Below are 17,805 nucleotides of genomic sequence, written 5' to 3'. Positions count from 1 at the left end.
CAGTTTTCTATTTGATGTTCTGCGATCATGAAAATCTTCGACCTATTAAAATAATGTGGGTTTTTCCTCTCAAAGAACACCATGAAGCTGAATATTCACCAGCAACACTGAAGCAATTTAGCAGACATTTCTTTTGACTATTCCAGTCCCCCGATGCAGAGTGGCCCAGATGTGTGCAGCTGCACACACCCACAATCCCAGCGGCAGAGATGTTCACTGCAGTCCACACCTCACTGACAAGCTTCTGTTTTTAGGTTTTACCTCCTGTTGGAAACATGCTGCCCCTTTTGCTCTGTAGATCCCCCAGCCCACCCACTTCTGGTGGTTTTTCCTTCTCCCAAGCTGGCCTGCAGGTGTGACCTTGCTGACCCACCTAGGACAAGTCATTCTCCCCTTTTTCTGAAGTTTTAAAAATATGACTGGCTGAAAGGAGGCAGTAAGCAAGGCGATTTTTATACTCTCCTGGAAACTTATAATTAAAGTTTGGTGAACTTCATGAACTTCTTCAAGCATGTTGTTGCTGCAGACTTATGATTGATGTGGAGGATCCCTGGGACACAGGAAAAGCAGTTGAAATGGAGGAAAGTTGAACTGTTGGCCTGCTTGTCTATAGCTTTGCAAAGGCTATGCAAGGTTAGCACCTACATCATCCCTCCCTCAGCCCAGTGTGATTTCAGATTAGATAAACATTTTGCAATGGTGTGGCAAAACAGCAACCAGGTTTGCCCCTCAGTAGTATATTAACTTTATGAAAGTAATTAACTATTTTTTTTCTGTAAAGTAAGCTGGTACGCATTAAGAGCACACTAACACAGCTTTATCAAGGAAAAAGAGGCAATTTTTTTCTCCTGATGTAACCACACTGTGAATCTTCTCAATCCGTCACAGCTTGCTGTAGTATTCGAAGCCAGCAATATTCAAAGCACACAATAAGTACTGTTAACAAGATGTGGAAATTTTCTTGAGCAAGAGGAACCTACCTCAGAAATCAGGATGTGAGCTGACCATCAGCAGTAGTTGTAATCAACCTGTCTTGGTTGTCGTTAAGAGACTCAGACTTTGGACTCACAGGAGGCCAACAAATGGCAACAGACCGAGTCTCAGGACTTCTCTGCAAGACCAGCCTGCCTCCTGTCTATACGTCAGGACACTCTCCTTTGGGGATGCCTCAGATACTGTTGTAGCTCTCCTGGAATCCTTTCTCTGACGCAGGGAACTTCAAGTTCTCTTGTGTATGAGAACCTCAAGCTGTCACTCAACAGAGTTTTAGAACCAAAGGAGACTTTTTATGATAATGATTTTATTCTTTTTAAACTTTTTTTATTTTATGATACAATTCCATAGGCCCTGGGATTTCCCTTACCTCCTCCCTTAATTCCCTCCCCCAACTGATTTCCCCCATATTACTACAATAGTATAGTCCTTCATAAGAAGTCATAAGTCACATCAATCTGCTATTCAACTATGTCCTGACATTGCCAGTACAGAAAATGGATGTTTCATTTCTTCATCAACACATTGATCATTCTGTAGCATGTTATTTAAATCCATGGTGTTGTAGATTTTTTTAAACTTTATTCCTGTTGTAAATTTTGTTTTATGGCTTTTCATTTAAGGGAATGTATAGTAACGGCATAATAGAGGCTGACATATTCCAAATCAAAGGACTCCAAACAAGACTGTTGCATGCATCTTGATGATAGGATGATGTACTGTCTGTCAGGACTATTTGCCAATTTTTTAAAGATATGGAAACCAAGGGCTTAATGGTCTATGCTTATCTCAAGGTCATATGAGTAGTTCACAGAAGAAGGAACACCAGAAGCTACTGGAGTGTGGCTGAATGGTTGCAGTGGTATGGCCTACTGAAAGTTCAAGATGAGTTTGTCTTTCTTCTTCCATATCACACAGAGTAATAATTCACTCAGTACTAGTTGCTGAGTTATCTTTACTTTCTTTTTTGAATGTTGGTGTGTTTCAGAGTGGTATGTTCTGTGGATTTATATGTACTCAAAGTTTAATACAAACACCTGAACAGGTATAATTTTAAATCTAGAAAGATCTCAGAAGAACTTCTAGTTCAGCTTCTCACAATGATTATTTTTCCAGAATAATATAGAATCTTTCTTATCAACAAAATCTTGTGATTTGACTTAAAGGGAGTTAAAAGGGACTTTTTAAAGTTCTACTTCAGAGTTTATTGAAACAAAAACTTAAGATAATTACCTACTTCTCTCCACCGCTTGTCACACACGAACTCCTTTAATGTATTATGCCTTAAAAATTCCTATAAATATTTTGAAAAGTAATTAATTCTGATTAAGGCTGTGAGATGGACAGCAAATTTAAGCAAGCTGTAATTTGTAAGATGGTAAGTCTTACTGGAAATATACTTCTATTTTAAGTCTATGTTATAGAATTTTTATTTTTATCTTATTACTAAGATGTTTACATGAAGAAGGTATTCATTCCATAAAGGGGCAAAATGATGTCAGTTGCGTTTATAATTTGCTTAGCTCTAAGCCTTGACTATTTAAACTGCTTCTATTTATGTGCATAGACATGAGAGTTTTTATTTTACTACTCTCTAATTAAAGGCTTACTTGGAAAATTTGAGCAAACATGCACACTTATGTGCTTTTACCATCTTCTTCCCAATATAATCTCTCAACTTATTGGGAAGGTTAGCTTACAAACCCCAAATTTGCTGTAGGTATTAATTTTCAGTTCTTCACCTACACCACATAACATGGAATACACAGGAAGCAATAGCCTTCCCTGACTCAAAGGTTATTTTATTTCCCACCCTTTCTGACCATCCTCTGATAACCAACCAAAGGTAAAATACCCAAAAGGAAACAGAAAATGAGTGGATATGGAGACCCTGACAGTGGAACAAATGAATCTGAAAGCAAGCATGACTGTGATCAAGGAACAACCTGAGTGGCAGTCATTCTGAAAACTAGGATTTGAGCCTTCTACTTTGAGTAGATACCTACTATGTGGGTATCTCATTAGCTGCATTCATGCCCTCCAGAAGTCAGTCAGTAATACACTCCTTAGCATGAACTGACATCATTGTTTTTATGGGCATTACAAATACAGTTTTTATGAGACTAAGCATTTGCTACGTAAGATGATAATACTTGGCAATATTTTCCTGGTCAATACCAAAATAAACCATTTCACCCTGCAGTGCTGCTTTGTTTATCCATATGGAAAAGTTTTCTGGGATATATTCAAAGGAAATGAACACTGAGTGTGTTATCTAGCTTGCCTCTGGATCCTTTATGGGTGAGATGACACCCCTGAACAAATCAGAAGGTAAAGAGAAGAGAGATTTTTGATGAGCAGCGGGTGGTCACTGCTGGGTATTCATTCAGTCAGTCAGTCAGTCTTACCCAGCAGCAATTAGGCTTTGCTTCTGTGAGTTCAACTCCCACAGAATTTATCTGCCTTGCCACTATGATTGCTCCTCTCTTGCACAAATGTCCAGGGTAGCGTGCTGTCTTTTTTTTCTCTCTCTCTCTTTTTTTGTCATTTGTAAAGCCCTCAGGGTGAGGCTCAGCAATTCTTACAATTATCTTTATTACTGGTGGTTATGTGCTGTTCACATATAAAAATATGACTTTTAAAAAGTGTCTGTAATAAACATTTGTAGGTTGCTTTCCCTGATGAGAATTTATTATTATTGGAAAGCCGGATATACAGAGAGGAGGAGAGACAGAGAGGAAGATCTTCCATCCAATGTTTCACTCCCCAAGTGAGCTGCAACAGCCGGTGCGCGCTGATCCGAAGCTGGGAACCAGCAACCTCTTCCGGGTCTCTCACACGGGTGCAGGGTCCCAAAGGTTTGGGCCATCCTCGACTGCTTTCCCAGGCCACAAGCAGGGAGCTGGATGGGAAGTGGAGCTGCTGGGATTAGAACCGGTGCCCATATGGGATCCCGGGGCGTTCAAGGCGAGGACTTTAGCCACTAGGCCACGCTGCCGGGCCCGTATGCTTTCATTCTTGATTTGAAATTTGACATATTTCTGGCACTGATATGAAGAATGCGATGATGGTTAGCAGTGTGAGGTGGTGATGAGGACAACTGAGTAGTTACTGAGTTTTTGTCCAAGAGGTGAAGGACAGGAAATTTAAAACTATGGCCATGAGACAGAAAAGGAAAGACTTTGTAGTTTATTGCATTTATTATAATAAATATAATAAAAGTTCTGGCCTTGACATGCTGAAATGATATGAAAGAAATAAGAGCAAAGGGATATTCAGAGTTCTGGCTTGGATGAGTCTCATGGTACTAACAGTTATGAAAGAGATAAAAACTCTTTGAGGAATTGTGTTTGGATTAAGGAATCTATGCAGTGGAGATGTTGAGTAGATATTTGCAAGCAAGAATATGGTGCTCACAGGGCAAGCAATATGGTGAAGCAGGTGAAGCCATAGCTGTGACACCTGTATCCCATTTCTGAGTGCCTATGTTTGAGAGTCACCTCTGCTGTCATTTTCCTGCTAATGCGCTTCCTGGGAGGCAGCAGATGATGGCTGGATCCCTGCCACCCGTGTGGGAATTCTCAGTAGATTTCCAGGCTCCCAAGTTTGGTTCAACCCTGGCTATTGCAGGTATTTGGAGACAGTGAACCAAAGGATAGAAGTAATCAATTAATGTCTCTCTCTCTCCCATCCCTTCCTCCTCCACCCCTTCCTGTCTCTATCCTCCTTTCTTTCCCCTCTCTCACTTTCTCGTTCCATGCCCCCCCTCACTGTCTCTCTCTCATTGTATTAAAAACAAACATGCACAGAGTATGCTACTCAATAACACATATATCATGGCTAATTGGATATAATGAAGGCCTTTCCATTTGGATTAGATCATCCATGGAGAAAGTGTGGAGAAGGACTTCATAGAGTCTTGAGACAACCCTAGTTAGTAAAGAATTCCACTAAAGCTGGACCAAGTAGTGGAGTTGTAGGTAGGTTGCTATAATAGTATCTTGCCACAGAATACAAGGATGAACCGCAAAGAATAGCTCTTCTCTCTTTACTGCCTGTGAAATATCTGACATTAATGTGTCAACTTCTCAAAGGTCTTTCTTCTTACCTCTCTGTTGTGTAAGTTTTCTTTTTTTCTATTAGTTTATAATGTTTCCTTTGTTTGCAAGTTGCTAAGTAGCTGCAGCTTTTGAGTATAAATTCATTTATAATGGTTTTTAAATTTATTTATGAGAGAGAGGAAGAGCCTCCTCACCCCCATCTGCTGGTTTACTGCCCAGTCGTCCAAACAGAGTTTGGGCTGGAGCTGGACTAGGGCCAAGGCCAATCCAAGTCCCTTATGTGAAAGGCAGGGAGTATCAGTGGGAAGCTAGAGTCATGAGCTGGAGTTGGGAACCAAACCCAGACACTCCAAGGTGAGATACTAAGTGTATTAACCACTAATGTTTATCATTTTCTTGCTGCATCATTTTCTTTCCCATCATTCTCTGGATAAACTCTCTGTGTCTCTAACTTCAAAATCTCAAAGAGGCAGAGAGAATCAACAAATTCTTAAAGCCCATGTTTTGTTTTCCTCAGATTGTAGTTTAAGTATGACAGCAAGAGCTCTGAGAGGGGACAGATAATCTAAGGAGATGTGTACCTAGAGACGATGAATAGCACGTTGTTATTTAAAAGAACATTTCTAAAAGGTTCATGAGCTCATGAATCATCTGAAAATCTTGTTAGAAATTCAGGATTTCTTTGGTATTTCTGGATGATTCTGTATGTCCAGTAAGTTCTTATGTGCTGCTGGTGCTGCTGGTGCGGCTGGGTTGAGAACACACTTCAAATCACAGGACGTGGTAGATTAAGCTTAATGGCAACTGGCCAGATTGGGCTGCAAGGGCAGGTGGGGCAGTGAGATTGGAAGAGTTGTGCTTTGAAGACACTCAGGGGGTAGGGTGTGTTCACTGGCATTGAACAAGGTAAAGGGTTAGTATGTTAAAAATGGAAACACCTTTAGTATTGAAAAACCTGCACGACTGTGTGATTTCCTTTTCTAATGCTAGGGATTAGAGAGCAAGAATTTTCACAGCCAGATCAATTCCGAATTCAGAGTTTGCAGAAGTAATGTGGAAGATACTCTGGATGGGGTTGAATGAGTACATTATGCAGATAGTAGTAGATTCTGTGATAGATGATGCAGCTTGGGATATTTCAGGTCATACATTGCCTTTATATTGTTTTCCTAAGAGATGGAAAGCAATCAACCACTGCTTCAGAGAGAATTTCCTGTTGGGGGAAGGGGGTAAGGGGAATGTGTGTGGGGTGTGGATATCTGCTTGCGCATGCACTTGTATGTTTAATCCTCTTGCCAGAGATGCATATTTACACAACAAGGCTAACTCTAGAAGGAATTTACAACAGTTCATTTGTTAGGATCTTATGAAAGTATTGACTTTTATATCTAAATATGGACTGTTTCCTTGCCAGGGTGATTATGGAAAGACATAGTTCAATGTTTAAACATTAGCAGTGCTGCAGGGGGCAGGGACATGAGAATGTGTTGCATGTAACTATCTCTGGAGACTCAAAAAACTGTCAAGTGAAACAGTGCCTCATGAAGGAACCTTCATTTCACCATCCTGTTAGTTTTCTAGCTGCATTGAACTTAATTGAACTTATTCAAATGAAATGGTCCCCTTTTGAACTCAAGCTTAAGTCATTGCGGTAGCTTCAGATTCATGATGCTTCCAGAGAACATTTTGAGGTTGAACCATCACACAGGAAAATGAAACAATTAACTGGCTAACTCTAGGGAAACCAGTATTTTAGGAGGAATGTGGGAGTGAACTGATATCCTTACATGGCTGGTGGAAGTTCCAGGAGGAGATTGGCATGATTAGCGTAGCTCTGATTCAAGAGCGACCCTCCCCAATTTGGAAATGCTATCTTCGAGTGCAGAGCTGGAGTGGTGAGGGTCGGTACAGATGCTTGCCAGGTCTGTCACATTAACAGGATCACAGATGTCATGGCCAGATTGCCTTCAGATTCTTTGCCATCCTGAAAAATTTGTACTGTAGACTGAAATCACTTACCCAAAAAGAGCTACTTTGATGAATTTGTCCAGGTCTGTATATTACCAGCCATTTAATACAGGCCCAAGTCTGAAGTGTTGTTTATGTTTTTACATGTCAGTGATGTTAAATTTGGCAGTACTTGACTTCATCTGGAGAAATGCTGTGTGGCTGTCGTGGTTCTTTAAAGATTTCAGTGTTAGAACTGGTCCCAGAATTCTTGGCTTCTAGCCCTTAGATTTGATCTTTAGAATCTACTGAGGCTACTAAACAAGTTAAGCCTTTTAAAGCAACACATGATGAGCTTTTAGCTCTATGGTGCTTAGTGTATTCACATGGCTAATTCCAAAGATGATTTCAAGTAGATGCAAGCAAACAGATGACTTCAACTAAATTTTCTGGGAATAATTTTCACCAGCCAGATTTTCCAGTGAATACATTTTATATACTTTCAAAGAAAAGGTTTAACTTAAATGTAGCCATTTTGTTCAGCATTAAACACACTGCAGAAAATAAAAAGCACAGTACCACCCACAGAGCTGATGAAACTCATATTCTCTTAGGATTTGAAATTCTTTGTTTTAGAGGGATTCTTTAAGAATTTGGTATTTTTGGGCCCGGCAGCGTGGCCTAGCAGCTAAAGTCCTCGCCTTGAACGCCCCGGGATCCCATATGGGCGCCGGTTCTAATCCCGGCAGCTCCACTTCCCATCCGGCTCCCTGCTTGTGGACTGGGAAAGCAGTTGAGGACAGCCCAATGCATTGGGACACTGCACCCGCGTGGGAGACCTGGAAGAGGTTCCTGGTTCCCGGCTTCGGATCAGCGTGCACTGGCCCGTTGCGGCTCACTTGGGGAGTGAAACATCGGATGGAAGATCTTCCTCTCTGTCTCTCCTCCTCTCTGTATATCCGGCTTTCCAATAATAATAAAAAATCTTAAAAAAAAAAAAAAAAGAATTTGGTATTTGGGTTTTACAAAGATGTGCTTGCTGCAGGGGTGAGGTAAAGATCCAAATCTGAGATAATAAAAAGTCCTCTAAGATAATTGTTATTAATCTGTGCTTTAATGTTAATTGAGTCAGGCTTTTGCCTGCCTGGGCAGTTTTCCATCTAGATTTTGAGTTTCATTGAAGATTAAATGTCTATGAAAATATCCACAACAAATTATATCTAAACTTTTGTAAGCATAGGAAAGAGCTGAGGGTGAAATTTGGTTTGTTATTTGTTTGGATTACCTAATAACTTTGCTTTCATAAATTAGGGTAGTAAATGTGTTATTATTTCTGCCATCAAGAGCCAGGGCTGTAAGTTACGTAACTCATAGAAAATATTTTAAACCTGCTTTCCATATTAAATCTTGGTAGTTTCTCAGTAGACTTTTTTATTTTTAATTTAAAATTTTTATTTTTAATTAGTTTTCATAGATTTGAAGTTTGTAGATACAATTCAGAGAACATATGCTACTCTCTTCCAACTCTCCTTTCTTACCCCTCTTTTGTAATTTTTAAGATAACATATTCTAAATTTACATTGCAATAAAGAGTCTTACTACTTCACTAAATAAGTTTAACAAGTAAAAACTAAAAATATCCTAGTTTAGTGGGAATACAGAAAACACCAGTGTACAGTGATCAAATGCAAAAATGACCATTTCACTTATATACAGTAAATTTTAAAGTCACAAATTACTAAAACTCTAACAATATAACATTCATAGCCATTGGTTTTGCAAAGATATAAAACAAAGTTTTCCAAAATTAAGTTTTCAGCAATACTGGCACACACAGATATTTCTTTTTCTGTGGTCTATAAATACAATGAGCATGATGATGCATATTTTATAGGACACTTCATGCAGTTAGGATATTTACTTAGTAAGGCTCTCTTTAAATGCAATCGAGCTGCTGTAGCTGAGAATCTTATGGAAGAATAAGTGTTTACTTATGTATGTGTTTTAATGCGTGTTATGGGGAACTTCGCTGTGTTTTCTCTGACCAAATAAGTGCCTAAAGGGAAAAGACATCCTTCTCTCAGCAGTGCTGCCTTATCCCTTTTAAATTAATGATACAAAACTGTTAGTGTTATCGAAATGACTGGTCAGTGCCCACACCTACATAGCTATTTATCAGCCAGCTGTAGTCTATAGAAGTTATGGATATTCGTTCAGGTAGTCGCCCCAACATCCTGGGAAGTGGATGCTTTACTCGGTGTAAAGATGGTAAAACCAAGGCATAGAGATTAACCTGTTAAGACTGACATTCGAGGTTATGGACCAGATAATTTTCTACTCTTCATTCAGACCTTATGAAAGAATTGGACAAAAATAGTGTATCGGGATAAATAAAGTCATGCATATTATTTGGGTTGTGAATTTAGGAAATGTTACCTCATTATGAAACAGTAATGCTGTCTACATGTTAGAATGACACTGAAATTATTTTTTCTCTATTTTAAATCTCCAGAGCCTATTTCTGAATAACCAGTTATTGATAAAGCATTATTTTTCTGTCTGAGTCAAATAATAACAGGACATTTAAGATGTCAGGGAGGCCTCTGTGTTGTGAGTGAAATGTTTGCAAGAAACAACCCAAAGGCTCATGTAGAAAGACAGGTCAGAACCCATATACTGTTCCAGGCTTAGAATTTGTTTGCTGTGGATTCATGTACTACACTCAGTCATGCTTTAATTTAGGCAGGGTCTCAATCAAATTTACACTCATTCATTTACCCATTTCTCCTTAAATTTAACCATGAATTTATTGAAAATCTGTGTTGTATCACATTGTGCTGTTTTTGAAGTAGTGGGGTCAATATGGTCAATATCTATGCTTTACTAACTCAATTTTTTGACTAGTAGGAGAAGGTACAAATAAACAATTTTACTGATGGGAGAAATGTAACTACTCTGAATAGTGCCATAATGGAGAGGAATACTCCGGGGATGTGGAAGAGAAGGCATTTTGCAGACATTTGGTGATCACCAATTTGTTTTGAGTTGTCCATCTTTATCCCTTCACATGGTGTCAGTACTTAGGAGACAGGGACAGAAGGAAGCCAAGCAGTGAGTGGTACATGGTGACCATAGGGTAAAGACAAGGAAAACCCAGCATGAGCCCTTGAGCATGTCACTGTATAAGAATAATAATAAATATTTGCAGTCACTGTCATTTTCAGGAAAGGTTACTACATTCTCATAATGTCCACTTCAGTAAAAGTGGGAGGAATACTGTATTAGAAATTTCAATGAAGTATTTTATTGTTTGAAAGTGAAGTTTTTATGGTGTTTTTAAATTTAAAATGTTAGATTAAACATAACTCTGTCTTAATGTATATAAATATTTCCAAATAATCTGAATATTTATTGTGAGAAGATAGTAGACCTTACTTTCTGCTTCTAGCTGGCAGTCAGGCCATTGGTAAATAATAATTGGGAATAGTCTGCCTGCTTTAGTGAAAAAATGGAATAGCACAATTTCTTTTGTCTGCTACACATATTCATCAAATTAGTATTTGATGTGAATTTACCCTGCATACTGTGAATAAAGTGATGAGCAAAGAAAATATGACACTTGACCTCATGGCACTTAGAGGTAAAAGCGAACCAGTCTTCCTTGAGAGTTGGCCATGATTTTTGCTGTATTGCTGTTCCCCTCCCAAGCTCCTTCACTTCTGGTGGATCTCACTATGTCATTATTTCTCTATTCTCTGCTTTGCTTTTCTTCCCACATTTATTATTATTACTTATCATGAGGCTATGTTGTTAATCCTCAAATCCAAGATGAAAGTGTGCTAATCCTTCACACAGAGACTGTCTTGCTCACTGGTATGGACTGTTTGGAACAGTACTTAACAGTGAACTGGTATCCAGTGAACATTCAGTGAATTAATAAATGAGATGGTCATAAAGTATATAATTTCCAACTCTGATAAACAGATGGGGTAGGTGAAAGTATTGTCAAAACTATGAGTTTTATACAATATGTGTGTCCTTTGTTCATTTGATGGAGAACTCCCACAGTTCTCATCCCATTCTCAGGCCATATGGCCTCCCAGGTTTAAGAAATATTGCTCTGTTGTTTTTAATCTTTGTCACATCATTGGTATTTCTTTTTCTTCTTAAGATGGCTTCATTTTCCTCTTAATTTTCTTCATTGTGTTTTGATATTTTTAAGTATTTACTATTTGGTTGCCCCTAGTGAATTGTATTGTTGGTTTATTAAGCACATCTAATCCCAGCCCTTCTCTGTCTCTTGTTTGGCCAACAGCATGGGGATGCGCCAACTGCAGGGTTCTCCTGTCCAGTCCTTCTGGGACCTTCACTTCTCCATGTTACCCTAACGACTACCCTAATAGCCAAGCTTGCTTGTGGACCCTCCGAGCCCCCACTGGCTACATTATTCAGATAACCTTTAATGACTTTGACATCGAAGAAGCTCCCAATTGCATTTACGACTCATTATCTCTTGATAATGGAGAGAGCCAGACTAAATTTTGTGGAGCAACTGCCAAAGGCCTATCATTTAACTCAAGTGCGAATGAGATGCGTGTGTCCTTTTCAAGTGACTTTAGCATCCAGAAGAAAGGTTTCAATGCCAGCTACATCCGAGGTATGTAAACCAAAGGCTGTGCCAACCTTCTGCTTTCATTTACCATGTGCTACGATAAACACAAAGACCAGAAGACAGAGTTATGCTCTTTTATGTGAACATGAATGATTAGGGTTAGGATTCAAGGGCGAGAATCTGTTACTGTTCTCTGAGCATTCTCATTAGCACACTATAATGACCAGATCCAAAAGCTGGTTACAGTAGAGCTCGAATCTTTTATACTGTTTATACATAGAATCTGTTAAGGCTGCTTGGAAGACACATAGATAATCCATTGCTAATAATTAAAAACTATAATTCTGACTTCTCTCTACTGAAAATTTAAAACCTCTCTATTTACAAATGACTTCATTTTGAATTTTAAGATGATGTTTTTTTTTTTTTTATTGTTAATTATTTTGCATTATGTGACAGTTTCATAGGCTCTGGGAATCCCCCCCCTCCCTCCCCCTCCCCTCCCCCCGGTGGATTCCTCCACCTTGATGCAGTATTACAGTTCAAATTCAATCAAGATTCTTTCATTGCAAACATATACCAAGCATAGAGTCCAGCTACTTATTGTCCAGATGGGTTGAACAGTTTCTTGGGGAGACCTTTTCTGGTCTGAAGTTTGAGCTGGCAGAATATAAGATGATGTTTTTTTAAGGAACTATGCCAGGGAACAAGCAAGATTAGTGTGTAAATTTTAAAATAATTATTAATAAGTTGGGCTAAAAACAGCTTAGTTTGATGAAAACACCGCTGGACCATGGCTGATAGAAATAAATAAAACATACTGTCATTCAGTGTTTCTGTTTCTGGAAGACTGTAACACCGAATTATTCCATTATCTCTAAAATCAGTCAAGCTTTAGACCTGAATTTAGGTAAGCATTTTTTTTTTTTTTTTAGTTTCTAAATATGTCTCTTAAAAAAAGACTAAGATTGGAAGATAAAACTATGAAAATGACTTACCTTCCTTATTGTAAATTATGTTTTCTAGTGAATTTATTTACTATTTGTGATTGACCTTAGGTAAGCATGTGATTAAGTAAAACATAGGTGCTTTAATAATTCAAAATCACATTTAAAAACTGCACAGGAGATTTGGAAATAAAAAAAGAAACAAACTAGAATTACCTACATGTCTCCCATGTGTGCAGCCAAAGCAACTAACTATGCTAATGAGTTTATTTCATTCCAGGTTTTATCTTTTCACACACGTAGGAAACATTGAATTCATATTTTGTTAGTATCCCTATGTGTGTAATACATAGAAATGCTTCCTTATATTTTAAACACAGGCTAGAATTCATGATTAACTTCAATTCTATCATGGGTTTTATCAGAATATTTATTTTAAAATGTTTTATCATAGAAGTGTTCAGAAAAATGTATTCAAACTACCATTCATATGATATTAAAAATAATTTTTTCAGGAGAGATAGTACTTTATCAAATGAGGTGTACAGTGTCTGTGGTATTAACATAGGGTTCCACCTAGTATACTATTTAGTTATATCACATAATTGTTAGTCTACTGCATTTTAATTTTTAGTTTTTTGTGTATGTTATAGTGTAATCCCTTGCTATTTATTGCTGTCATATAGGTACTATTCTGCCTGGTGCCGACTATTAAATTTTCATTGCCCATTTGTGTAATGAGTGCCAGTAAGCTTTCTGTTACCCTTGAGGAGACCCATGGTAGGGAAAGGTGAAGGAACACATCCAAGTTCATGTGACTACTCCCTAGAAAAAGCATTTTTAAATGCTCTTTCCTATTCCTCAAAAATTAGCAAATTTACCTAGACGTAAAGGAACAATGCTTAAAAATTCCACTTTTGTTAGGCTTTTCACTAGAGTCATTTGTTCAATAGAACTCCTTTTTCATTTTTTTTTTTTTGCCTGAAATACCCAGGAAATGGGAAGAAAATACAATGAAAGAAGAGGGTAGAGTAAGAATGATTATAAAGAGTAAAAGGCAACTGTTTATTAAAAGGGGACCTATTTTGTTTAGAAGTTACTTGAAAAATTGAAAATCTTTATGTGTATACCCAGCCTTTTTGGAAAAGTTACTGATTTTTTTTTCAAGTAATCAAATTGTGTCTTAATTTTTAATTTTCTAGATCAGATATTAAAAAGTAGTTTTCAACTTGGTTATCACTCAGATGTTTAGATGTAACATCCAATCATAACTAGAGCTAAAGTGGGTGAATTTCTTAGTGTTACTATTGGTACAATATATTTGGATAAGGTTTAGTGATTGGGGATAAACAGAGAAAAAGACTAAAGGAGGTTATAGAGGAGCTAAAAAATCAATTAGTAAGATGAAGCATGTGAGATATTTTGTATCTTGGTGGTTAATGTTCTACAGATCATATGTTTTTGTCTGTTTTTGTGTTTTCATCCTAGTTGCTGTGTCCTTAAGGAATCAGAAGGTGATTTTACCCCAGACACTGGATGCCTACCAGGCATCTGTTGCGAAAAGTATCTCCATTCCGGAGCTCAGTGCCTTCACACTCTGCTTTGAAGCAACCAAAGCTGGAAATGAAGACAGTGACTGGGCAGCTTTCTCCTACTCAGATGCTTCCTTTGCTCAATTACTCAGTTTTGAAAAGGCCAAGAGTGACTACTTTCTAACTGTTTCTGGCTCCAAATGCTTACTGAACAGTGCACTGCATGTTAAAGAGAAAGAAGATATTTTCACAGAAAGCTTTGAGCAGCTTTGCATCATTTGGAATAATTCACTGGGCTCCGTTGGTGTAAATTTCAAAAGAAACTATGACACAGTTCCCTGTGATTCTACCATTAGTAAAGTTATTCCTGGAAATGGGAAGTTGTTACTGGGTTCCAATAGAAATGAAATTGCCTCCCTGAAAGGGGACATTTATAACTTTCGACTTTGGAATTTCAGTATGAATTCCAGAATCCTCTCCAACCTCAGCTGTACTATGAAAGGAAATGTGGTTGACTGGCAAAATGACTTTTGGAATATCCCAACCATGGCTCTGAAAGCTGAAAGTAACCTAAGTTGTGGTAAGTCTGTGGCATGGCAAAGTCACTCTGTTTTTCAGCATTGTTCCTATTAATATATTTGTTAACAGAAATTATGCATAAACACATACATATATATCTGTATATATGCATACGTGCATACTGAAATTGCAGCATTCTCGTTGTGGCTGTATTATGCACTAAGGCCTTCTTAGTATACATTTGAATATGAACTATGCTTATTCAAAGTTTTGACTCACCACTTTAAAATTTTATATATGTCATAAAATATCCCAAATTTACTAGTAATATAGAAACAATGATCATTAACTTATCTTATGAAAATGTCAATCCTAGGTTTGAAACAAATTAATATTACATTATTTGTCTTAATCACAGAAATGATGCGTTAACATACATATTTGTCATTGTGGAATGCTGTTTCACTATTGCCTAAATAGAAAGCCATCACCTATGAGAATAGTGTAGAACATTAACCCCATCTACTTTATGGAAATTTTTAAAAATATTATGTTTTATTGGAAAGTCAGATATACAGAGAGGAGGAGAGACAGAGAGGAAGATCTTCTGTCTGCTGATTCATTCTGCAGGTGGCAGCAGTGGCCGGAGCTGAGTTCATCTGAAGCCAGGAGCCAGGAGCTTCTTGCGGGTATAGGGTTTTAAGGCTTTGGGCTGTCGTTGACTGCTTTCCCAGGCCACAAGCAGGGAGCTGGAGGGGAAGCAGGGCTGCTACAGTTAGAACGGGGGTCCATGTGGGATGTCAGCATGTGCAAGGCGGAGATTTTAGCCACTAGATTATTGTCCCAGGCCTTGGAAAATCTTGATCATTAGGGATTATCAGTTTTCTCTTTGAACTTCTTCCTTTATCTGCTTGAAAATGAGCATTTGTAGTTGTTGCCCTCTCTCCTGTGGTTACTCTTTACGAAACTTTGAATGTGGTGCTGGCATAGGAGTAACATGCAAAACGTGTAGGAGATATAATCCTATGTAAAGAATGATATTGAAATAGACCCACATAGAGAATTTTCTAGGTATAGAATTTTGTTCTGTAAGTCCTTATTGTACTAAATGATGGATTGAAGCACAAAAAGTTTGTGATCATTTCTAGATGTTCTGTGACTAAATCTGAGGCACTGTTAATGTATGTTTCAGTCAACAGTGGTGACTTTGAATAAAGGAAGGAAGAAGAGGCATGGTGATGAAAAATAACTTGTTTGTGATTTGGGAGGAAGTTTTATGAAAGGGAGCAAGGTGGGATTCATTATGTAAACTCACGATCACCTCTTCAAAGTTCCTGGACTGTTGCCACAAGGGTACCCCCTTTTCCACATTGGTCCATGGTGTTGCTGCAGATGTCAGGAAGGTAGTTAGTGATCTCCTAAGATGCGTTTTCCTGGCTTACTGGAAAGAGGATAAACTACACATGGTTACGGAAGGAGACTGTAGAGCATCCTGAGGACTAGGGTTCCATGCAGTGCTCTCTCAGTCCAAGCTTAGCTTGAGATTAACCTTTAGGAACTGCTGAGAAGTCACCCTTAGGAAAGATGTTAAGAAGGTCATGTGCATGTGTCTCTGTGCTCAGTGTGGGATAATACAAAGCAGAGTGAAGACTGGTACCCTTCTTGTACTCTGAGTGATTATCTGTCTTTGGAGGCATCTTTTTCACCATATGCTTTGAACCTTATTAGAAAGTTGTAACATGGACTTTATAATATTGATCTTCTTGTGGAATGATATTTGAGGGATATTTTAACTCACAAATAAAATTTGGTTAGGTATTTAATAATTGATGATACCTAAATTCTAATGCATGCTGATATGTGAGAAAATTAAACTTTGCATATATAGATCCATTTCCTGCCCCCATGGATGTCATTATGTGGGCTCTGTAATTATTCCCATTTGCCAAAGAAAAATCAGAGGTCCAAGGAAGTTAAATAACTTATAGAATATCACTTAGTCAATCGCCAAGCCAGTTTTTGAATTCAGAAAGCTTAGATTTAGAGCTCACCTACCAGTGTAAATCAGGCAGTTTTTCCACAGAAGCAGGTCTAGAAGATGTGACGTGGACCGAAGCAGAGCAGGGCAAGCTAACTTTTGCCCAGGAAAAAGCACGAAAGTCCATGGTCTTTCAGGCCAGCAGTGTGTTCGTGAGAAGACACCAGCTTTATAGAGTGTTAACAGAGCATTTGTTTTAAACAAACTTCATGAGATTTCCTTCCTGCAGTGTTTCTTGGATAACTCAGTATGATAAAATGTGAGGGATGTAGTGTTACAGGGATTCCTACGCTTCTCTAGGAAATCCTTTAGACGAGGAGTTGGCAAGCCAGAAAGGCCTATGGCAGGACACGTTTTTGTAAATACATTTTTCATTGGAACATAGCCATTCCCGTTGGTTTACTGGATGTCAGTAGCTGCCTTTGTGCTACAGTGGCTGACTTGATGTGGTGATAGGTAAAGTGCGGCCTACCATCTGAAAATATTTACTGCCTAGCTCTTTAAGAAAACAGTTGGAACCCCTTGAAAATCTTCTAGAGAATCACAAGGACCCAGCTGACTGAAACACATACTTTGGATGACAGTAGAAAGCTGCAGTTTCTCCTGGGCCAGAAAAAGCAAATCAATGACCTGTAGGATAGTTTAGCTCTTAGCCAGGGATGGTAGTGCTAGTCTTTATTTGTTCTTGTTTATTTACATTTGTTTCACACAATACTTTTAAATGGTATGTTATTACAAATATAAAAGCTCATATTTTATATTAAAATGATTTTTTAGATTTTATTGAAAAACAAAAAACATATGCATTGCTACTGTTTTTCACCTGGCCTATGTAACCGGAGCTAAATGGTGGCTACACTTTGGAAGGGCATTCCGTTTCTCCTCAGTCTTTAGCACTCCCTGATTTCCTCCCACTCCTTTACACTGCCTGCTGGCCTTCGTGGGCATTTACATTTACAGATCCTGATGCAGGCTACTCTGTTCACTTTAACAGGGTGAAAAGTAAGGCTTAGAAAAAAATAGATTGCTAGTACACTTCATGGCTTACACTTGTTTCCTTGTCCAATGTTTATTATCTGGATGTTCTCATATTTTCCTTTTTAAAAATACTAGGAGTTATTCTAAGAACTGATGGTTTAATAAAAATTGTATTTCA

At 38.1% G+C, this 17,805-nt stretch overlaps 1 protein-coding gene across 4 annotated transcripts in view; it reads left to right on the top strand.

Annotated features, from left to right (window-relative positions):
- ADGRG6 (adhesion G protein-coupled receptor G6) overlaps positions 1-17,805 on the top strand; it is a 134,031-nt gene that overhangs the window by 49,102 nt on the left and 67,124 nt on the right. For all 4 annotated transcript variants that reach the window (XM_058670927.1, XM_058670923.1, XM_058670936.1 and 1 more), the window contains exons 3-4: positions 11,317-11,658; positions 14,049-14,672. In XM_058670927.1, coding sequence (XP_058526910.1) covers positions 11,317-11,658; positions 14,049-14,672 — 966 coding nt within the window. The remainder of the gene's footprint in view (positions 1-11,316; positions 11,659-14,048; positions 14,673-17,805) is intronic.

Source organism: Ochotona princeps, chromosome 1, assembly GCF_030435755.1.
Source record: "Ochotona princeps isolate mOchPri1 chromosome 1, mOchPri1.hap1, whole genome shotgun sequence".
In the NCBI taxonomy this organism is placed as follows: domain Eukaryota; kingdom Metazoa; phylum Chordata; class Mammalia; order Lagomorpha; family Ochotonidae; genus Ochotona; species Ochotona princeps.
The sequence above is the reverse complement of the archived record's forward strand: the minus strand, read 5'-3'. Positions and strand labels throughout refer to the sequence as shown.